Here is a 24811-nt window from a genome sequence, read left to right on the forward strand (position 1 = left end):
TGTTCTGCTCTGTATATTACCCCCACGACCCGGCCCTGGATAAGCGGAAGAAAACGGAAGGATGGATGGAACTAAAATTAGCAGCATCCAGTAGCAAGACATGTGGTCAAAGGTCTTTAATCCTGGTCTTAGAATCTCCCAGGGTTATAATACAGTCCCATTTAACCCTTTGAAACCTGAGATTTCTTTCAGAAACATGAGGAGAAGGTAATATGCAACAAAAGAAGAAATTAACCCCCAAAAATTGCAAGATATTTGTGAAAAGTACAAGAAAATTACCTGAAAATGTATGCAAAAAAACAAACCAAAACAAAATAAAAAAAAAATAAAAACAAACAAAAATATGGATATATCTGAAAAAGGTGTTGTGTTAAGCAATATCAAAGCAGAAATGGATTAGTGATGAAATATTACATAACACCCAAGCCTAGTTGGACTGACTAACAGTTTGAATATGGCAATGATCCATCTGGCACAAATACCCAAAAGGCTCCTTTTAGTCTCTACATGGTCTGGGGGCCCATATTGGTGTCTGTAAAGGATAATAAGTCTAAACTTTGTACAGAAACATGAGGACACTAGCAGTTGTTTTGACACTGTCATGATAGCCTGCATGTTGTGACATCTAAAAGTTAATGTGATTTTTATTCCTTTAGCTTTTCTGACTGACTTGTGTTTTGTCCTTTAACTCTCCAGTGAGAAATTTTATTAACAGTCAGTTTTCTCAAAGTGATTATCTGAGTGTCTGGGCCCGTGTTTGGTCAGCATGGAGCTTAGGCCAGAGACGAAAATAAAACATCACTTTATCACACATACACAATCATTAACACTTCCCCTTTGTTGTCCTTTCTGTGCTTTGTCCTCCCAGATCCATTCTCAGTGGACCTGGACCAGTACGATGAGGTTTCTCTGACTGACGCTCTCAGAGGCTTCCTGCAGGATCTTCCCGCCCCCATCATCCCTGCCACTGTCTACAGCGAGCTGGTCTACACCGCTCAAGGTACAGTGTGGTGCACTACAACACACACAGATATAACTGAAGATATTATTCAAAATTACACTTACTTTACCTTAGGGTTGTTAAAAGACAAATCAATTCTCAGATACTAATCAATATCAAAAATGAGAATTGGATATGATACTTGTTTGCAACAGTAACTATAGTGCCTTCTTCTGCTCATCTTTGATGCACAATTACACACACAGTGCTGATGCAGACAGGCAGGCACACAGCCACTCCTCTCACTCGCAGCTGAATAGGTTAGCGGTCGTGCATAACACCGTCAGCTCGTCTATGTCGCCGGCATTAAACTGAACTTAATGGTTTTAATGACATCACATCACCACAATCCTCGATTCCCTTCACTGGCTCCCTGTTAGTTTTAGAATTGATTTCAAGATTTTACTGATCACCCTTAAAGCCCATCTGGGTCTGGCTCCTAGTTACATAACAGAAATGTTGACCCCTTATGAGCAAGTCTGCGGCCTTAGATCCTCATGTTGGGTCTTTGTGGTCGTTCCAAAGTCAAGGCTTAAAACTAGAGGTGACCGTCTTTTTCCATCAGGGCCCCTCGGCTTTGGAGCGACCTGCCTGAGGATATGGCTCGCAGAATCAGTGACTTTATTTATTTGCCTTGTTAATTATTATTAAATATTTATTTTATTTCCTTTTATTTGTGGTTTTATTGCTCTAATGGCTTCTGTTGTTGTTTTTATCTATTTCTTTGTAGTATTTTATATCGGCATTTTTCGTCCTGCACCTTGCATCATCTAGGACTATTTGGCTTTCTGTTGTTGTATCGCAGTCTATGTATCCCATTTCTGCTTTGCTTTGTTTGTCAAAGCACTTTGTTTATAAAGGTGCTATAAAGTAAAGCTATTATTATTATTTTTACTAACACAGCAAGTGTTGCTGCTGCAGGGCCTTCATGACGTGTTTTAGTTGAAAACAAAAAAAGCAAAAGTGTCGTTTGGAAGTATTTTGCATACGATGCAAACGACCAAAGAAAGGCTAAGAATGTCATTAAGCCACTATGCAAACAATGCTACAGAGTGTTGGCAACAAAGGTGAGTAGCACAACAAATTTGGCGAAGCATCTGAAGGACCGACACCCCAGTCTTGATTAGGAATTTTAAGAGGCTCCTGTTTCAACATCACTGAAGTATGAAACATTTATCACAAATGTTAACCACACATTAATGTTAGCTGTTTTGTTATTATCCATTAGCAGCCACTTTAGCTATTATTGTTATGCTATCTGTAAGCTAGCTGCTAACAGCTAATAAAAAAAAATACCAAAATATGTGAGCTAGGTAGCCAACATTAACATGTTTAAATATTGTTGTCATTGATGTCTCTTAATTTTATGTCCCATCCCCCGTGGTATCGAAAATTGCATTGCATATTTTTCTTGGTTTCTAGTACCATGACAACCCTGCTGTACCTCTAGTTAAAAGCTGGCATATAGAAGCGGAGATCTTAAAATCTAAAGCAAAAAAACAAAACAAAATGATTCATGGAAATTCTGTCTTTTAATGTATTTATTTTCCTTGCTTCTGACAATGAGTGTCAACTATGTAAGACCAAAGTTAAAGTTTCAGAAACTTTATAAAGTAAAACTACCTAATATGACCCACATTAAATGTCACATTTTGAGTTTGGCTGTAAGCAGCATTTTCATGGCTGATGACTGGTGTGAGTTTGGACCTCCAGCTGCATCCTCTGTCATCTGCTCTCCATTCTCACGCTCTGCAGGGTTAAACTCTGGAGCCCAGTCTGAGCCCAGGGTGTTTTTTTTTCCTCTGTCACTTGGCATGAGTGCCGACACCCGTCACACCTGACAGATTTCAGCCATATCTGGATGTAAAGACGACAAGGCTGTACCCTCTCGTCAGCATCAAATTTCTGCTAATCCCCTGACAGCTTCAGGGTTCAGTGAAAACAAACTGTGAGCTGAAGCGTGGCTCCTCTCCAGGTTCTCACTCTTTTCTCATTTTCTGTACGGCTGACCCGCCTGTTCGCCCTTTCACCTGCTGCCTACCTCGCCCAGCAGGCCCTCCTCTCTCTGGCTTTTAGAGACTCTCACACTCTTATCTATCTTTAATGAACACTTCCTTGACATTTGGAGTTTCATGCTTTGCATGGGTGGTGTGCGTGCCAGTGTGTGGAAATAAAAGGAAGCCAAAGACAGATGAACACTACGCGAATGTGTATTAGCATTGTGCACGTTAGCGTGTTTGTTAGTTCAGAGGCATCGTCTGAGCTCGCAGGAAGCTCGCACCAGCTTCCCTTCAACCTCCTCCCAAAACATTACTTGGCTAAGCTCCTTGACATAATCTCCAGCTGAAAACCCCCTCAATTATGTAAGTACTTTTCTCTCTCTCTCTCTGTCTCTCGGTTCTCGTCCCGTTAAGTGACAACCCTTTTCTTATTTTACTTATTCATGGAAACATTTTAAGTCAGGATAAACCACTTTAAAATGATGCATCACGTATTTTGCTCAGGTCATCTGAGGTTAAACCCGATGAAATTGAACTTCTTATTTCGGAAGGGGGGTAACTTACAGAGCATCGAGGGATTTCTTGTGTGAAATCAGAGAGTATTACTCAGTCAGGGTAAGTCACGCAATAATATTGAGAGATCTCTAAAAAATAAACTATTTGCTTGAGGGGTGAGTGTTGAGAATTTGGTCCATCCCTTCCTGTCCTGTCTTTTTTTAGCTACCATTTAGGTTTGTACTTGACTCGGCCTTCAGGTCTTAGACCAAAGCTTCTACTGGATACATTCCTCAGCGAGCATATACCTGCACATAGTCAGCAGCACCGTTCAAACTCGTTGTCTGTAGCCTTATGATGAGAATAAATTACTATTCATTTTTCTCTTCATTATACATCAAGTTAATTGTAGGCGTTTTCTGTTTGGGAGCAGGTTATTTTTGACCTAACCTTGGTTGTTTTTTTTTCCAGCTGTCAGACTCAAGCTACACAAATGAAAAGCTAAACAAAACAGATCTGGCAATTTGATCTCATCTCGACTCATCATATTTTGCAACTTGGGCAGAAGCAGCCTTTTACCTGTATTTTGACACAGAGGGTGTTGGGGGTAAGAAGGGTCAGTGGTCATGTTTAGGCAACAAAACGACTTGGCAGTAGTTAGGAAAAGATTGCAGTTTTTTGGGAAAACAACAAACAAACAAACAACAAATACCGGGCTTTGAGTGTCACAGTTGCAGTGGTAAGAAGGTTTCAGTGCTTAGGTTTTGGCATCAAAACCACTTGGTTATGGTCAGGGAAAAGATTGCAGATGTTTCAGAAAAACACCTGGCTTTGAATAGCATAAATGCTGCGTTAAGAGGGTTTCAGGGATCAAATTTAGGCAACAAACGTACTTGGTAAGGAAAGGATTGCAGATGTTGCTTAAAATGCCTAGTTTTATGTGACACGAACGCAGGGGTAACAAGGTCTTAGCAGTTAGGTTTCTTGCTTAGGATAAAGAAAAGGTTGCAGAGGTCACACAAAAAAGGCCCACCTTGCTTTGAATGGCACGATTGTGGCAGCAACAGGGTTTCAGTGATTAGGTTTAGGCACCAAAACTACTTGGTTATGATCCAGAGAAGATTGTAGATGTTTCTAATAAATACATTGCTTTGAGTGACAGGAACGGGACGGTGAGAAGAATTCAGCGGCCAGGTCTCAGCAACAAACTTCTTGGTTATGGTTAGGAAAAGATTGTGGATGTGATAATGCAAAATCCTTGCTCTGAGTGCCACAAATGTGGCTGTAAGATGGTTTCACTTGTAAGGTTTAAGCAACAAAACGGCTTGATTATAGATAGGGAATGATTACGGAATGATTAACATTTGTTTCCAAACACTTGTTTCCTGCATCTAAATCCATTGTTTGTTGGACCAACCCAACCTGAATGGACTTTCACACTTTTTAAATCATTTTGCTCTGAGCGTCTAATAATGATGATGCAGATGGGTTCATTGTGGAGTTAGTGAAAAACATATTACAAAGAATGCTGGCCAGGCTGTGCATTTTGACACTTTTGACAGAGGTTTGGAAGTCCCTCAATTGTTACACCACCCCCATGACCATCAGACAGTTGAAATATTACTAACATTTGCCTTAACGTGCAATTAATTCTTTTGCAATGATTCTAAATATATGATTATTTCTTTGTTTCCATTGTTTGATCGATCTTTTACTATTTTAAATGGCAAAAAAATAGTAGAAAAAAAAACGAAAACATAACAGCCACATTGACGCCTTGTTTCTTGTACTGGATATATTCAAGCATGCTCAAGCTCATCAGCAGAGTAGTAATGAGAAGTCAGGTTGTAATGGCCATACTGTACATTTGAATGAATATGAGCGGACGTTAATCATCAGCTAGTAGATGACGCAGCATGTGAATGAGCCAGTAATGTCGGTGCAGGCATAAAGCAGCTTCTGTAAGTGTCTGCCAAAGCAAGCTTGAGTGCTCCTCCTAAACGGACAACAAAGCTCTATTTTTGCAGCTATTTCCTGAAGTAAAATACCCTTAATACGCTCCATTTATTATTGTGCATCTGATATACACACACTGTAAAAATACACTATTTGTTTTAACTTTAAAAAAGTCAGTAGGCAGGTTTTAATTACAGATTTATGCAAAAAGTACATAATATTTTTAAAATGTTGATAAAACACAATTGTGAAATGACTACGTTTCCACTGAGTTATGTTATGCTACTTCTCTGATGATAACATTACAGTAACCATGGTGATGGATGTTCAAAACATTAGCAGCTTTATTTCTATTGCAGCCACAGCACTAGCCGTCATTATTTTCAATTTAAGGCGACACAGGCGTGTTACGACAGTGATGTTGGAAAGGCCCCTTATACGTAGGAGCGGCCAAGTATGAGGGAATTCTGCGAGGTGATAGTCCACGATTCAACAGAGGAATTGCTGATTCAAAACTTCCAGATGATCTGATCAACTTTTGAAGAGTTATGTGATGCAATAACAGCTCTTGTAGCTCCTGCTGCATCATGAGGGAGCCAGTTCCTACTGACAAGCACACAGCCATAGCATCATGTGACCTAGAAAAGCAAAAAAAAAAGTCTTTCAAGTGTAGTTTTATATGGCTTTTTCTGATCACCTGAAATATCACCTTAAGTGTAAAAATGTTTTCGCTGTCAACTTGAAAATTTCAGGCAGCCTGGACACCAGCTTTTTAAAGTGAAAAGAGATTTTAGACTAAGATTTTAGAGTTGATTTTTACAGTGCATAAATACAAAACAAAAAACAGCTGCATGAGCAGAAAAACACTTAACTTTTAAACTTCTTAACTTTTAACTCTAATATTAGCAATGCGTTCCCCCTGTACTGTATATATTGGACATTGAGGGTGTGTCTTTGTGAATATATCCATGTGGATGGAGTCAGTAACAGTGACTTCATGAGAAGACAGTTACTGTCTGTCCTGTTGGAGTTTAATCCGGGGATTTGTTGATGTTGTAACATTTGAAACCCCCTCTCATTCCTCTTTTATTGTTACCTTTCCTCTGGCTGTCCTGCTGCCTGGGAGACGAGTCTTTGTCCCATCTGTTTGATCTGCGTCCATTTTTCCAGTCAGTGGCTCATCATGGGAAAACCCACAAACTATTATAAAGAAAGATAAAATGTGGGTGGGAGGGGATTTTCACATACCTTTTTGAACTCTACTGATCCACTAGTGGGACAGCTGTCATAGTTGTTATGCACAGTTCTGTTCAGCAGCCCTCCAAAAACGACAAGATTTTGAGATCGCACAGTCTTTAAAAAATGCCATGGGGTAAATGTGTGTAAACAGATGCAAATCCCATTTGAACTAGCTTCATGGTTTCATTTGAAGCAGAATTAAAACTAAAAATAAAGGTTTATGTGCGTCATCATAGTCAAACTCCTTTTTACCCTCAAATTAGTCCAATCATTTTCCATTTCAGAGCGGTTCTTCATTCTGACAGAATAATTACATTTGTTGTCATCAGATGGCTGTAATCCCCGAAAATCCTCTTCTCATCTGTTCCTACAACAACCGGACCACAGGCAGCCTTTTGTTATCTGGCTTTGCCACTTTTTGGTTTTTATTATTTCCAGCTTTTTCAAAGAAAGATGCTAAGATCATGATGCTGTCACATGTGCCAAAGCGCCTTAAACCATTTGAACCCTTTGAAACCTGGAGGGACACCACTTCTCTTGTGCTGCTTTCAGACACCTTTTTTTCTTTGTTTTTTTTTTTTTTTTACCCTCCTTTTTTTGTTTTGGGTAAATTTCTTGTTAACTTCTTGCTAATTTGGGGGTAATTTTTCTAAACTTAAGTTTGTTCTTTTTTTCAGACAATTTCCTTTTCTAAATTTCTTTTTGTTTTTCCATTTATTTTGGTTTTATTATTATGAATCTTATTTTATTTACTAATTTTCTGGTAATTTTCTTGTACTTCTTTTTTTTTTAATTAATTTTTGGGTCATTTCCTCTTTTGGTGCCCATTGCCATCTTTCCATGTTTTTAAAAGAAATCAAGACAATTTTCCCCTAATTACTCTTGATGGCTGTTCCATCAATGTGTCAGTGCAGTGCAAAAAAGAGTAGCAGGTGCCACCATGTACGGTAGCCTTGGCCACCAGTGTATGAATGTGTGTGTGAATAGGTGAATGTGACTCGTAGTCTAAAAGGACCTTAAGTTGTCCAAATGACCAGAAAAGCACTGGTGGGTTCAGGTCCATTTACCATTTGCTGAGGGTTCAAATGTTTAAAGTAATGATGGCTGCAGAGGAGAGATGAATGAGTGTGATTTGAGGTCAGTAGGAACTGACAACCTTTTTACCTTTTCAGGTGGAAGTTTTTTTGTTTCTCAACATTTTTATATTGGAAATCTAAGGTCTCAGTCCATGCCTTTCTTATTCTTCCTCATGTTCCTTCTGTCTTTTGTCTCCGAGTCTCTTATCCTAATTTTATCTGAGACCTTCCACACTTCCTGCCCTCGGTCCTTTTTGCTTTTTTATTTCTTCCTCTTCCTCACCCCCTGCCTCCCTCCCCGATGCCTATTTTTCATCCTCTCCCTGTCTTTTCTCATTCATTAGTTTACTGAGAGTTATTAACCTTAATGGTCTCACAGAGGTCATGGTCTGTGAGGATAAAGGCCAGCTGTCTGTGTCTGACTGACCACTGTCCATCTGGAGCTTCAGAGAGAAGCTGCCGCATACAGACTCTGTTACAAGACTATAAGGATTCCATTCCATTTCCATCTTATTTCATCAAAGAAGGCAACATTTTCCATGTTATTCTGTCTTTTCCCTCTGAATTTTTGGGGGGATTTTTGGTCATACAACATGGTCAAAAGTATGTGGGAATCTTAACAACATGTTTTTACTTGCCTTAGTCCTAAAGCTTGAAACACAGTTACATCACTTGGTTAACAAGATAGGATTCAGACACACCAAACCGACATCAGAGAGCTAGCAGTGACGAAAAGCCACCTGCTGTGTGGACTCACTTTGCATTACATTATGTGGTCTTATGTGAGGGGACGTTACGTTAAGTTGCGTTACGTTAAGTTGCGTTACGTTAAGTTGCGTTACGTTAAGTTGCATTACGTTAAGTTGCGTTACGTTAAATTGCAGTATGTTAAGCTGTGTTTGGTTATGTTGCATTACGTGGCCCAAACTTTCCTCCTTATGCTCTGTACACCACCTGACTTCCTCCTTTGCTGCCATCATATGCTAGATTATGCTTCAAGTCCTACAAGTTTATGTTGAATGTGGAAATGAGATCGTCACTAGGCGGGTTTTCATTAACCGTCAAATTGCGCAAATGAAAATTGGGAATACAAAATGTGCCTACTGAAAACACGTCAATTTAAAAACAAACCCCTGTTTATTGCAACTCGCATAAGGTGGTATTTCAGACAATTCAAAAAAGCCATATTTGTAAAAACTGCAATGGAAACACTTTTTTTGCTTTTATAGCTCATATGACGTGGAACACCGGGTGGCGGTAATGCAACTTTATTGATGCCAACCTCCATTAAATCCAAACTGTACAACAAAGTCACATGACATTCTGCAAACCATGACTCAGTACGTGTGGACGGAGGAACAGACCAAGATCTTCTTAACTCTGATACAAGACAAAGAAATTACAGCAGTGTTAGATTGGCTTTATTAAGTGGCTGCAATAGAAATAAACCTCATAAAGTTTTGGACATCAGTGTTAGTTTGACAATTGACTATGGCACGATATTATTGCAAGAGGAAAGTTGCATATCATTGCGTGAGAAGTAGCATAATATCACTCGGAGTGATACGCAATCATCTTGCCATTGTTTTTTTTTCCAAATCCACCAAGTGTCACTACTGCAAGACAATGATCTCAAACAACTTTACCGCAGAGTGCAATTATTTTTATTGGGTGTTGTTCTCTTTTGATTTGTTTAACTCCATTTTTTTTTTCTTTATCGCAATATCACTGCAAATGAGTGAAACCTGAGTGATTTTCACTAATTAAATTAAAGTTTGAATGAATGAATATAACTGAGTTCAGCCTACAGTGTATAGGTCACATAAAAATAGCTTCCTGGGTCATGACTGGCTGGCTTATATACAAATTAAAATGCTTTCCTTTACTTAGGTGTAAGTACAGACAGAGAATGAGAACAGCCTGACTGACCTCGTTCTGGGGATCATCGGATAATCTATTCAGCATCTATGTATATAAATGCAATTAGTGTAATGCAATTGAATTTGATTTATTTGGCAGACACCTCTCTCTAAAGCAAATTACAACAAGTGCATTTAAGTTCCCACAGCTAGAAAAAAAACTGAAAAAAAAAAGAACTGGTATATGGAGCTTGATCATACACCCCCAATATTATTCAGGCCATCATATAAAATGTCATTTGAAATAGTATAGAATAGAGGAGTAACCCAAAAGGTGAGTGAATTTTCCACTTTTGTTCTTCCTGAGTAATCAGAATTAAGTGATGAAGCAGTCAAAACACAACTGTACTTTTTTCCCTGTCTCAGTGGAATTCATTTAAATAAGAATTATCTCCAAAATAGTCCTACGGTGAAGCTCCGCTTAACCCGAGTTCTTCGTCCTCTTCCTCTTCTTGACTCCCCCATTGTCCAGTGTCCACTCATCCAGAGTCCCGCGGGAACAGATGGACAGGCCAAGTTCCCTCTACAGCCTTGACCTCTATTGACCGGTGGGGTCAGCTACAATCCATAATAAAAGAGGGAGGTGTGTGTGTGTGGGGGGGGCAGAGATGGTCGTCTATGATCACTAGTGGTCAGACAGAGAGAGGTGACTTCCATGACCTCCATCAGGCTGTACCAGATTGTCATCCATCCATCACCGCCCACCTGCCCTCCCAAAAGACACACACACACACAAACAGACACAAGCACACAGTAACCTCTAGTGTCCCTGAACTTCCTTGATTCTCCAATGCTCCCTACATTTATATCCTTGTAATATTCATTACATCAAATCTCATTTTGATACCATTTATGGCTGTCACATTTTGTCAATAGCCATTAAATGCCTTTCCATTCTCTAATTACCTCATAGCAAAGTCCACCAGTCTGTGTGGGCTTCAAACTGCGAACCTGCTTCCCAGGGACTAACAGGAAATGATGCATGGATGTGCTCGGCATTATTTGGACAAAGGCTGTTGAATGCATTAATTCACAAAACGTCAACTGGATTCGTTTGGCTGCTTTATAAGTGTTTTTGCATCTCTGCCAGAGAAGCTCTAGATAAATTACCACATTCATGTTGTGTCGGAAGGTCAGATTTTCTGAGCTGGGAAGTCATTCTTCTGACTTTTGTGTTCATGTGTTTTGAGGTCATAAAGTGGGAACAACATGGACAATATAAACAAGATAGGTTGAGTAAGTGAGTGAGTGAGTGAGTGAGTGAGTGAGTGAGTGAGTGAGTGAGTTTTGAACACAGCTACTATTTCCATGCTTCCAGCCATTTCTGCTGCCCTGAAAGGTCATGCAAACGTCACAATTCGGCAGCTCAGGTATCATTGTAAAGGCAGTGTAATTTATACTAGGCAAATGGAGAAGAATGTACATTATATTATGTAAATTAATGTTTTAGGGCTGTTTTTTTAACATGTGTTATTATGAATATTAATGTGATTTTGAATGAGCCTGTCCCACTCTGGGGACACAACCCAGATCTGTGAGAATCTATAGCTCATTCTCTCTCTCTCTTTGTTTCTTCATCTATTCAGTCAGTCAGCTGTCAGATATACAGTCAGCTGTTCTGTCAGTTCCCTCAGCTCTCTGTTGGCGCTCCATGTTATTGGGATCGATTTGAACATAGTTCCTTCGCAGACGGCCAAATGCACCAATACCTCACACTGTCAGTCAATACCTGTCAGCATTCTAACACCTGGATACATACAGCATGTAAACATGTAGAGCATTGCATGACACAAATCACTGTACAATATTTATGTCAAGCAGCAGTGCAGTTTCAACTCTTTCCACAAAGAAGGCTCCTGTGTGTCGAGATGAGACGATCACTATTGACCCATTTATTGTCTGCTACAAGTCAAGGTCTACTTTTTTATCCACTATAACTGAAAAGTGACAGTTTCTACCTTTTATAACCTTTGCCTGATACCAATCGTACTCTACAGTCTGCGGTAACTCTAAAGAATGAACGCTTAAAGGGAAACTGTTCAGTTTTGAGCACATTATTTAGTCAGTCTTCTGTTAATGCCTACAGTTGCACTATTAATTAACCTTCACAACGTCTTGCATTTATTACATATTACACATTATAACAAAGTAAATGATCCTATTGTAAAATCTTTTGGGAATTCTTTTTATCATATGAAAAAAAACCCCAAAATCTGTATATAACAGGTTAACAGTCAAGTTCATTTGTGTTTTATCATGATCAGGCTAATTGTTATACTCATATTCATTATCCTGACAACACAAGAGGATGTTTAAAAGAACATGAAGGATACTTTTTTTTTTCCTGTGGATATCTATATTTTTCCTTTAATTGAAACTTTGAGATATTCACACACACTCACAAAAGATGAATAATGAGAAAATACTTCAGAAATCTGTGTGTTACAATCATAATGTTTATGTCTACAGTAGCCCAGAACAGACAAATCAGACACTGTTTACATGATGTTAGAATAACTTAAATTATTGTTTTAGTTTGATTAAAACTTGACTTTTAAAATACATGTAAACATGTTAGTCCGACTGAAATTGTACTAAGTTGAATTTCTGGAAGTGAACTAAAACACCTGGATAATGCAGTTGGAGGTGATTTACTCTTTCATGTAGACGCCTCAGCTGGGCCTGAAGGGACTTGGATGTTCTGTGCTTGCTCCATAGTCCCTACGCCGGGCTTTGACACGGAAGTCGAACATCTTAAATTAGTTTAAGAATAAAACAAAGAAAAAGCATGGAAAAAACTATACTTGTGCGTATCCAAAAACTTGTTGACATCGAAGTCTTTCATAAAGTCTAAAAACAGGTAGATTTTCTTTTGCATGCATCTCTACTCCACAGCTCTGCAAACTGTGTGCAAATTGGTTTGTGAACAAAGTATCCATGACAACGCACATAGCCGAACATAGAGACAAGACTCTGTGTGTCGCTGGTAAAAATTCCCAGTTGAGAAAAATATTCTGAATTGGCTTTACACATGTCCAAGTAATGCTCCTAAAACCTGAATAATTACAGCAAATCCCACCTGTCTTAACCAGAAAATGCTAAATTCGGAAAATGGACTATTTTAGAATATTATGCTGTTTATCAAATTTAGAATATTGTCATATTCTGACTTATATAGGAATACTGGTGTGCATGTAATCGTAACCAGTGACAGCTTGGTTTGTGGCTTTTACAGCAAGAAAATAAGTAAGAATATTTTCTAAAATGTGTCCAAAACTAGGTTGTAAATGCAGATTTTTTCTGTGAACATACTGGATCAAAAAGAAGAGCTACAAATGGAATCCCTGAGCAGACGGCAGATTCAGACAGAGATAAATGGACCTGATGAGTGTGGTGCTCAGTGGCAGATCTGTGCTCTCCCACTGAGCTCCCCCCGCCATAAACCCAGCACGCAGCAGGCTCAGGCACAGATGTTTTCCCGTTTGCAGCTTGTTTGGAGTGGTAAAGGTCCTGCGGTGAGAGCGCTCGTCAATACGTCTGGTCCTCTTCAAACACGGCCCATTGTCTGAACCCCGGCTAATACAAGAAAAGGACTCGTATTATCCCCTACGCTGCCTCCCGCTGGGTCATTTTTACAGGCATCCGTATACGACGCCCCTGTGATTTTCCCCATAGTCTCTGTCAGGCTAGCTGGCTAGCAGCTGGTTGCTGGACTGAGTCTGAATTCAAATCACTGATGTCCTGCCAAGGCCGTACATCTCCTTAAAGTCATCGAGCAGTTGGCTGCATGCTCGGTTGGATATTGATGGAGGTGCCGCTCACCAGGCAGCACAGCAGGGACGTCTGCTCTGTGTTCAATGGGTGTGAGGGAAATGGTGAAATGTTTTTTAATGTGATAGATGATAAAACATCCAATGTGTTCACTACGTGTTAAGACATACTGATGCATAGACTTTCATCTTTTCACCATCTGATTACTTAGCACATAGTGATGCACGGTTTTCTTGAATGTAAGTAAGTTGGAGCAGAGCCCCCCCCCCCAAAAAAAAAGACTTCCAGCAGCTCCAAAGCTGATGCTTACCTCAGATAAAGGCAAGATCAAGTGTGACATGTTGCTTCACAGTGAAATTCCAGCCACCTGTCATGTACTTATTTTAATTTGAAATATGAAATACTTTATTTTGAATGTGAGTGTGTATGGTTGTTTGTCTGTATGTGTCGGCCCTGCGATGGTCTGGAACAGTCCAGGGTGTACCCCGCCTTCTGCCCGATGACAGCTGGGATTGGCTCCAGCCCCCCCGCGACCCTTACGAGGACAAGCGGTTACAGAAAATGACTGACTGACTGAAATACTTTATTTTGAAAAATGTGTGTTATAAACGTTAGATTCTGATTTTGATTTTCTGATTTTTTCAGGTCTACCTACTTTCAGGGGTCACTGAACTCCATACTGGCCATGACCTCACCTGTTTTTAGGTTTGGTTTAACCTTAACCCTTCGAAACATAGGCAAATTGGCTTGATTTATATAAAAAAAAACATGGGAAGAAGGCAATTAGCACCTTAAGAAATAAACCAGAAATCAACAAAATTACTCAAAAAAACTGAAAAACAAAACCCTATCCCAAAAGCAAAACAACAAAACAAAACAAAAAAGGAAAAGTTAAAAAAACAAGAAAGAATTAAATGACATGAAGATAAGATTAAAAATTATAATATTTAAATAATTGTGAAAAATTAAAAAATTATCTGAACTTTTTTTCTCACTTTTTTGGAAAAAGCAGTTTTGTAAATCTACTTCTTCCTTTTTTTTGCCAAGTTGCTCATTACCTTTTTCCCTGTGTTTTTTTTAAGGAAATAAAACCAATTTGCTCAGGGTTGAAGGGGTTGAAATACTTGTGAAAGGCATCTGAAAGCAGCACAAGAAAAGCGATGTCCATTCAGATTTCAGAGGGTTGAAATGGCTTTTTGCACAGAATAAGGTCCTTGGATTTTAGCTCTCATTTTAAAAGTGAAGCCACCAGTATTTGGGGACTCGAGTCACATGACTTGACTCCAGTCTTTTTCAAGTCGTTGGAGACTTTACACTTGCTTGATTAACTAACATTGCTAAAACATTTGACTTTGACTTGATATTCATGACTTTAGACTTTGACTTGAGAGAAGACTTGAACAGACTTGATTTTTTTATTAAGTACTAATATTTTTTTTTAGATTTTGAGAAATTGCTTTTTGTTTTTGAAAGATGATTTCTTGAGCAGTGCGTGTAAACCTGGAAACTAGGTGATCTATTGATTGGGATTGATACATCGATTCAATGAGCAACAATCCAGATGCAAAGAGAAAACGTTGATCCGTATCATCCTCATTTGGATGCACCTTCATTTTGAAGTCCTGTATCACAGTCTAACAGCAGCAGACAGATACCTGCCAGGTATCGCATGCTGCATTCATGTGATGTCGGAAGTTGTTGTTGGAGTTTCAGAGTTGGGACGTTGTTCTTCCGACTTCGTTGTGTTCATGTGCTTTGAGGTCTTGAAGTGGAAACAACTTGGAGGCTGCACAGAAAATGGGCTGCATTTTAATTTTGAGCATTTAAGTAAGAGGTTGATAGCTGTTTCCAGTTTATATATATTTTATATATTGAATTTTATATTTTTTATATTTAATTTAGGTAACTCTACATGAACAGAAGTTAATACTACTAATACTACTACTAAATACTGCATTTATTTTGTCCAGTTGGCAACTTGTGTTATAAACTGTTATTAATGTTAGTATACTCACCTTGCATGCGTCAATAAGTTTGCTTGTTTGCTACAGCTAATAGATGCATACACTGATGTGCAACTAGTAAAGGTAAATGATACTAGGCATTGTGGGCCATTGTGAATGGTAATTACCGTAAATACGATATTTCCAAGGAGCACATGATGGCAGCATTAATCCTCTAACCTCAAAGCAACTTTTGTGAGTGTGCTGCTGGGTCTCAACAACGTTAGGCTGGAAAAAGGTGCACGCAGGCTGAAGTTAAACCGTGATGTTGTGTTGGGAGATGCCGTAACTTAAACCAGGGGTGAGTAAGAGAAAGTAAACATATGAATTATACATGTAAATTTTTATGCTAGCAGTAGAGGGAGGTTTACTTGTCGCAAGGCTAATTTATGCATTGTAAAATGCCATAGGCTAATGCTGATAACCTTAGCATGCCGTAAATGTAGTGGAAATGCAACTTGCAAAACACAGCTGTTTTGTCTGTGACAAAGTTCTGCGTAGTTTGTAACCTATGTCGAAGCCTGTCAGGAAATGTAATTATGCACTGGGGTAAAGCAGACCTCCTGTGTATTTTTGTAAGATGAGAAACATTTCCTTCAGTGGAAATAAAGCATTTGCTTATTTTTATGTCACAGATAAGATACCATACATTGTGAAGAAAATAAAGTCCCCACACAATGGCATTTCAAGTCTTGTGTGTGATTTTGCCTAGCTAAAACTCCTAAGCCAGTGGGCTAATTTAAGCTAAGTACAGTGCCATAGGCATGTTATATTTGTTGAGAAAATGTGTCTAGTATGAAACAATCATTTTGTAGGTGAACCTTACTGAGGTGTAATTGACCCAAATTTTTCAAAGTTACCTTTGTTAAATGTTGCTGTGCTGTTTCTGGCTTAATATGAGTACAGGAAATCTCTGCTAGCAGCTAGGCTAATTTACAGTTTAAATAGCCATAGGCTTATGCTTATAACGTTAGCATGTTGTATTAGTGCGTAAAATGTGTCTACTGTAAGACAAGTGTGTTGTAAGTAAATCTTGCGAGTTATAATGAAGCTGATTTGTGTACTTTTGTTTGATATTGTTGCCAAAAAAAGCCATGTTTAATGTGTGTTTCAGGTGTGTTTTGAATTAGTGTTTTAGTATTTTACAGCACTTTGCAGAAACTGACACAGACACACTATCCACATGTATAAATACTTACAGTTAAGGATGCATGATATTGGATTTTTTTTGCCAATATCTGATATGCCGATGTAATAACTAGTAATTTAGCCAATAGCTGATGCTGATATTGATATATGCACTTTTAATCCCACCTAATTAAGTCTCTTTTGTAGTAGAATTAACATCATATTATGCATATGCATATTGTGATGGCCCAGATGGAGACATAAAATAATGCTTTTCAATGTATGTAATCATAGTGCAAAGTCGGCAAAATACTTCAACTCAGGGTTGATGTTTTGTACATGTTCACTTTGTAATATCTGCCAATACCGATAAAGTGCTGACCATTATTGTGCATCTCTACTCACAACGGCATTGGCGACGCGGATAAGCTATGCCTCAGGCTCTTTTTAGTGCCGACACACAAGAATAAATACCCCTTAAGACTTGACACTTGCTCATGACTTGCACATGTGGGACTTACTTCCACCTCTGGCCTTATTGGGGAGGGATCACTTAATGGCCAACATGGACAAGATAATTACAGTAACCAGTAACTTTTTTCCATGTACATCTTTTGGTTACAGACTTATAAAAATACTTAGAAAGTTGCACTGTCTTGTCAGGATGTTAGCACAGCAGCAGCAGCAGCAGCAGCCACACACAATAACACACAAGCGCACATGAATTTTAGTTACCAGCATACATCCTTTCAGCTGTCAGTTAAGGGTAATTTAATGTGTTGATCAAGAAGATGAGATTTAAATGATGTTGCGCTTTCTCTTAAAACTGAATAGATAAATGGCATGTATAAATCACTCTGTGGCTCAGCGCCCAAATATATCTCTGATGTGCTTGTTGTGACATATGAACCTTCTAGGACCCTTAGACCATCTGGGGTCGGCCTATTGACCGTCGGTGAATAAAAAAATACGGTGAAGCAGCATTTTGTTATCATGCTAGCCCCAGCGCTCCTTTGTTACACTGCCCACTACATCCAATAATGACTGAAAACTTATTTTTAAACTTGTTTTTAAATCATTTTAAATATTTTTTTTCATGTCTGCATCTTGTGTCTACACTTTTGCTATTTTTAAAAGTGATTTCTTTTTTTAAAATCTGCAAATCATTTAGAAATTAATTTTACCTCTAATATCTTTTCTTTGTGCTCTTTTATTGTAAATCTATATTCTTTGTTATGTTTTAAATTGTATTGCTCTGTAAAGCACTTTGAATGACTCTATTGTATGAAATGTGGTATACACATAAAGCTGCCTAGCCTTGAAAGAAAATTCATTTTTTAGAATAACATACAACAAATGCTGATTCTTAGATGGAAACAATAGCAGTGGCACAGAAATGAAACGTCACACAAATGATGACAAAGAATATTTGATAAAACATTAACATTGATGAAACCATTCTGTTGTTGCTTTTTCTTCTCTGCAGAGAGTCAGAGTGTTGAGGAGTGCGGGGAGAGGCTGAAGAGGATCCTGGAGTCTCCTAGCATCCCTCAGGCCAACCACCAACTCCTGGTCCACCTCAGCAGACACCTGGCCCGGGTCAGTCAGCACAGCCAGGCCAGCCCCCGGCTGCTGGGACAGGCCTTTGCTGAGGCCGTCTTCAAGCACTCTCCTCTCAGGTACGCAGGTTTCCTTGTCGCGCACTCCTTGTTTCATTTACACAGTAACTCGCTGCAGTTTGTCAATGTGTTTGTTCATATAAATCATCTGCCTGTGCAGCTAACACATAATTAAGTAGTTTAACCCTTTGAAACCTGGATCAACATCACTTTGCTTGTGCTGCGTTCAAACGCCTTTCACAAGTCTTCAAGTCTTTGGACCCTGAACCAAGGTTTTTGAATTATTTCAGAAACATGGGGGGAAAGGCAGTGACTACCTTGGCAAGAACTGAAAAATAATAAGGGCTGTCAGCGTTAACACATTAATCGTGATGCAATGAAGGTCTGTGACTAACAAGTTCTTTAAATCAACAGCTGACATTCCCATCTTTAAGAGGCTGTGCTGGGCTGAGTTTTAAAACTAGAGTGATGATACTGGTATATGAAACTAGACGACCCGTGGAATCCAGTGGAGAAGAATCAATGTCCCCTGGCTTCTCAGGAAGAGGGCGGAATAATAAAAGTTTTGGTAAAATGTTGCAGATGGCAAAACAGCATGGCCATTTCACAGTAGTCCCTTGTCCTCTGACCTCAAGATGTCTGAATGAAAATGGGTTCTGTGGGTACCCATGAGTCTCCCCTTTACAGACATGCCCATGACCATGCTGGTCCCATGCAGTTTTTTGCTGTCATTTGACTCCTGATCAAGACAGTCTGGTAAAAAATTGTTCATATGGACTTTTCAACTGCTTTGTAATGCAAAATATCAGAATTGATAAGATGGAATTTGAAAAAGTGCCATTAATTACAATTTGCCATAGAAAATCTGCAATTGATCGCGATTTAAAAAAAAAAAAAAAAGGTTGTTTGACAGCCCTTAAAATGATCTAACAAACATTAAAATTATGTTTGAAAACTTAAAATTATACTAATTAAAAAAAAAAACTAGGGAAGATAAATAATTACCATTTTATTTAAAATTATGTAACAAAATATTTTTTAAGTGCCTTTTTTCTGTTGTTCTGCCAATTTTCTTGTATCTTTTAATATTTTTGTGCTAATTTTTGGGTTATTTCTTTGCTCATTTGCACATTGCCCTCCTCCCATGTTTTTGAAAGAAGTCTAGCAATTTTGCACACATTTCAAAGGGTTAACCTTAGTTGTTAATCAGCACTCAAGGTGTGTCAAACTGCAGGTAACCTTAGCAACAGTACTAAATCATCAGGCTCAATTAGCAGGTTACTGGCTGGTGAAACTATCCTACCCATGTGTAAAACTGACTACAAAAACATGCGCCCTTTTTTAAATTTAGTAAGTGGGGATGGATTAAGAGACAGAACATCTCCAGATATTTATAAATAGAAGACAGTGCAGTCCATGAAGGAGCACCAATTCACCTTGGGACATTTTTTTTTACCTCCACACTGTACATTATTTTCATTATGAGGACTTAATGTTGTGTGTCATAGCTTACTTTATGGCTTCTACAGGCATTCAAATTCCAGTTAGATTAATGTGTGCGGTTGTTAATCACAATGTCAGTGGCTGAGGGACACTGACTCTTCCCTTAAGTGAGTTAAGGGGAAAATGGGACAAACCTTGACTAACAGAGAAGGCGAACCCCTTTCCTGTGAACTGCATGTTGTGGAAGTATGGCTTGGACATTTAAAGGTCCAGTGTGTAGGATTTAAGAGAATATGGCAGAAATTGAATATTATCTAATAGACTAAGTATATGAGAAGCTAGGAAGTATCGCAGTTAAGAAAAGGATTATAAATACTGGATGACTGTGGCTTGTCTTGCATCTGGCTCACGCAGAAGTATAACAACATCAGCTGGCTGAAACTAACTGTTGGAAAGAGGCTGAAAGATCAGATCATGTAAAAGTGGCAAAGTGAACTCAGAAGTATAACACCATGTGATATGTATGTAGAATTTAAACAAGAGCTTAAACGGGAAAAGTATCAGTTGCATGAAAGCCAAAAGTACAAGCAGGCTATTTACAATTTTCAAGTAAACAACAGCGGAATTTCTGAAGTCATTGGAAGACATAAAGGGCTGGATAGAAACCAGATGATCTGCGACCTCTGTGAAGACAATTGTGTGGGAGATGATGAGTATCATATTTAGGTTGAATGTCAGAATGTAAGCTTAACAAACTATAGAAAAAGGTATTTGCCAAAGTATTAATTAAAACTGCCCATCTATGCTCGAGTTAATTTTGTTATTACAACTAGATAAGCCAAATGTTATTTGTAAACAAGGTGCTTTTTTGAAAAATGTCCTTCCTTTGTTTGAAGGAGCTATTTATAATTACCAGCCCCCAGTCCAACTGAATGGGGGGCAGTATTTCACCCTTTGAATGACCTATTTGTAACTACCATCCTGCAGCAATGACACTGTTTGATAGTGTACTGATGGACATGCGTAAAAAAAAATGCAACGTCCTCATAAGAATAGCAAAGTTCCAAACTTTTAATTTTGCCTCATCTCATAACAGGAATGCCGAGTGGTTACAATAAGGTCTACTGCTGTGCCCATACAACCGCAATCTATTGTTATCAGTCAAAAATGGCCATAGCTGACAGCAGAGCAAGAATACAGGCGGTAAAAATAAGGCTGCTATCTTATGACCTTCATGTGTGAGGTTTGTGCAGAGTTTACTTTATAGCTTACTGAGCTCAGTTTTAGCAACGCCGCAGTAACAAGAAAACAGTCACATCACGCCATTTGAAAAGTTTATGGTGAGCTGTAAGCATACAGTTAGTGTTGTCATTAGTTACGCTAAAGATATGTATATTTCAGTAAGCAGCCAACGTTAAATATAACAGTTAAAAGGACGCATTGCGAGTTCAGTCAAACTGCATCTTTTTACTCTCCAAGAGCTGTCACCAACGTTGGAGAGTCACCAATATTTACTCGAGTTTTGCTTTTTCTTGCACCGCTTCTTCTCTTTGCCGGGGAAAGCTGCTCTAGACAGGAACATTCGTGTTTTTGCATTTTTTGATCAGCCACCAAAGTTAGCTGCCCCTCTGCTTTTTTCTCTTTTTTGAATCTCTTTTTGCTTTTTAACATGAAACTGCTTTGTTCAGTGTTTATACCAGGTTACACCAACTGGCTCATTTGTTTTGGAGAGGAAGAGTAAAAAAGCTGCTGAAGGTCTGAATCCTAAATTACCAGAGGAAAAAAGTGAGCACACACAGCAGGAGCTAGGCTAGTGACCTCTCTCTGACATGCCAGATAGCATCAAAGAAATAAAACTGCTTTATTCAGTGTTTTTACCACTTTTAATCTCTTGGTCAGTTTAGATAATAATTCAGATAATATGGCTCCCAGAAAAAACCTCATGACCAGTGAAAACTGAAGGAATGCGCCAAAAGATGCCAATAATCCCCTTAAATCTTACACACTTTTCCTTAATGCGAAAATATCAGTTCAAAAGGCAAAGGAAATTTAAAATAAAATGTTTAAATGTATGATTAATGTTCATTTTTGACCATTTTTTTCTGTACATGTATGGTTATATGTAAAATCTGAGTTTAAATCACAAGTGATGAGAACACGTGCGAGAGTTACTTCCCATACTGCTGTGGAAGATGATTCATGCTCGTTAGTACTTCAACCATTTATTTTCTCTTTCTGTCTGTTGCGTAAAACCATTGATTATTCCAAACACAGTCACTTCTCTTGCAAAAGTCCCACAGCATGTGGGTGGAGAGGGTATTCCCGTTCCATTCTACATTTGTGAATCAGCCAAAGAACAAAGTTTTTGGCTGAATGTGGAACTTTTTTTCCCAACTCAATCCACAAATCAATCACTGCTCATTTACACGACAAACCTCCTATCAGTTAAGGGAGACTGTCCTGATCCAGATATTTTTGTAGTAAAAGATCTGCCCTTGCTAACAGGAAAGCCAAGCCTGATACTTGGCTCAGCTGTAATATCAACATCCTGCAGTTTAGGAGCTGGATGTTGGAACACTGAGAATGGCATTAACAAGGCTTGATGGTATTGTTTTGTTTCTCTGCACAAGCTCGTCTGTTTTTCCAGAAATTACTGAGGAATTTCTTCTTGTGTGCAGCGGAGATGTAGTGGATTTGGGGAAGCAGTCAGTGAGTCAGAAACAGTGACTGTTTGCATAGCCTGGTTAAATTCACCTCTGACGTGCACAACAGCCGGATAAAGAGCAGGTGGTGTATCTGAGCATGCCATGCTATTTCAACCAGATCCCATTTTAGCCTTTTTGTGTGTGTGCAAATGTTGATTAATCCTAGATGGTTCTGGAGTATAAACTGCAGTCTGCAAGTATTGAAGGGATAGTTTGGATTTTTTGTAGTGGTGTTGTATGGGTCACTTATCCATAGTCAATATATTACATACCATAGATGTCGGTCGGCATGCTATTAGTTTGAAGAAACAGGCTGGAGTCCAACACGGAAGCTAAGCAATGTACTGTACTGGTTGAGGGCAGCAACAAAATTTGTTTTAACAGCTTAAAGTCACACCTACAAAAATCAAAAGTGAATCAACGAAAACAGTAAAGAACATGGGAACTGCTGTCTACTGCTGCTTCGGTCAGTTACTCAGGTTGTTTTTAGGTTTGGGCGGTATGTAACATTTTATACCTTCATACCTTTCTGAAATTAGAGAAATACAACTGCACACCTTTTGAATTTAACTTTCTCTCTGTCACAAAAGACTGGCAATGCTTAATTGTTTGTCAATTCTTCATAAAACACACTTCTTTCAAACTTGACTGAAACCAAACTCACCCAAACCGTTTTGGTAACTCTTACTCGTAAACTGCTTTTTTAAGTCCACTGTTTTAACAATCACTATCTCCGGTTTGTTCCAAATAAATCCTTAATTCATCAAATTAGATGTAAAAAACATGCTGTTATTCCGGGCTCTCTCTGCTGTTGCTGGCTGCTGGCTTTTTACAGTCCTGTAACTTTTCCCTCAACCACTAGGTGTCATGTTGTCTTTCAGCCAAGCTGCTAAATTCACTTTGCCACGGAAACATTGTGGTCTAAAGCTAAAGCTATCAATAATTAGCTCCATTCACCAATTGTTAATCCCAACTTTAACTTCAAATACAACACTTGGTCAGAGATCCATCACATCAAAATATCACGTGATGGGTACCCTTCTGCATCACTTTTTCTGCTCATAAACTGCAAACAGTGTTTTTCAAAATAAACTTAGTGCATTGGTTACAAAAGAACAAAAAAATTTGATTAGGTTTAGAAAAACATATTATTGTTTTACTTACAATAAATACGCTATTTCATAATGTAATATAACATGGCGGACATGCATTAAAACCGGATTGACTGTCATTTTTTTCAGCTCAGCTGCCTTTTTCACCAGTAGAGACTGGAGCCTGAGCTCTCCTGGTGCATGCTGTGCACTGCATACAATGAGTTTAATAGAAAGTGGAGTGCCTATATTTATGATGGTATTTCCATTCATGTTTGTGTTTTTGTCAGCAGCGCGGACGTAAACCCGGAGCATCACATAAGGATGTTGGAGGCTCTGATCACAACAGGAGGTCTCATGGAGATGCAGGCTGCACCAGGTAGGACAATCTCCATCTGCACACAACATACACATTCACTCTTTAATTCTTTCTCTTTGCAGCCTCAGTATTTGCTTATAGGTGTGTAACAGTACATTGTGGTGTATAATTCAATATGATATGTGCTCTGTCTCTTTACACATGCATGCACAAAGTCCATTTTCAGTTTTTTTACTCTCTCAGTGGCCAAGTGCATGGAGTTTGTTTCTCAAGCGTGTCACTATACATTTCTCACACTGGAAACATGACATCCCCTTTCCCTTCCCGACTGCACCACAAACTGCAGAGGAAAACACACGTTGGGTTCATGAAATATGTGGAAAACGCAAACTTTTTGCCCAAGATGCTGTGATAAATTGAGCATGAAGCATGAAATAACAGCTTTTAGTTTGCTCTGCTTTAGTGCAGTTTACAGCCGTGATGTACAGAGTTTATGGTAACAAAACACAGCGGTTTCATGCTGTTTTTCTTCTTGCATTCCTGCTTTTCTGGACTGTTACAGTAGAAAGCGAGGGGATGAATTTGAGTGTGGCAGCGCTGGTTTAGTGTATATGGATTGCGCAGTTTGCATGTTTTTTAAAACCTCAGCAATATTTCCCCGAAAGCATAGAATAACAACATCCTTTGTGGACCTAAAGAGTTTTATGGTCAGAGCAGAAACATTGTCATCTGATCGCATCAAAGTTGTACAGAAAGCCTGTATTTATCTAAAAAGGGCAACCAAAAAGTAGCTTGATTTGACCCTTGTTTTGCTTGTCAGAGTGGCCCCACAGAAAAACGTTAAACAAGATATCTTCGGCATTTCTGGTTTGCGCAACCCCCTTTAAACATAAGCTAAAACCTCAATGATCACTGCAGCCATCACTATAGATCAGGGCACATGCAGTGGCTGCAGCTTGTTATTTGTTTGATTGTTTTTTGCAAGCTTTTTTGGAATCTTTAACCTGCTTGTGAGTCTTTAGTGTATGTCTGCAGAAATAAAATACT

General features: G+C 38.8%; 1 protein-coding gene across 5 annotated transcripts in view; it reads left to right on the top strand.

The window, feature by feature from the left end:
* Positions 1-24811, top strand: part of pik3r3b (phosphoinositide-3-kinase, regulatory subunit 3b (gamma)) — a 316493-nt gene that overhangs the window by 161775 nt on the left and 129907 nt on the right. For 4 of the 5 annotated variants that reach the window (XM_088077407.1, XM_088077406.1, XM_088077408.1 and 1 more), the window contains 3 exons: positions 869-1000; positions 18074-18266; positions 23736-23824. In XM_088077407.1, the coding sequence (XP_087933533.1) occupies positions 869-1000; positions 18074-18266; positions 23736-23824 (414 nt within the window). The remainder of the gene's footprint in view (positions 1-868; positions 1001-18073; positions 18267-23735; positions 23825-24811) is intronic. The other variant, XM_088077409.1, reaches the window with a different exon arrangement.

Source organism: Plectropomus leopardus, chromosome 5 (genome assembly GCF_026936395.1).
Source record: "Plectropomus leopardus strain MGB_pleo_1.0 chromosome 5, ASM2693639v1, whole genome shotgun sequence".
In the NCBI taxonomy this organism is placed as follows: domain Eukaryota; kingdom Metazoa; phylum Chordata; class Actinopteri; order Perciformes; family Serranidae; genus Plectropomus; species Plectropomus leopardus.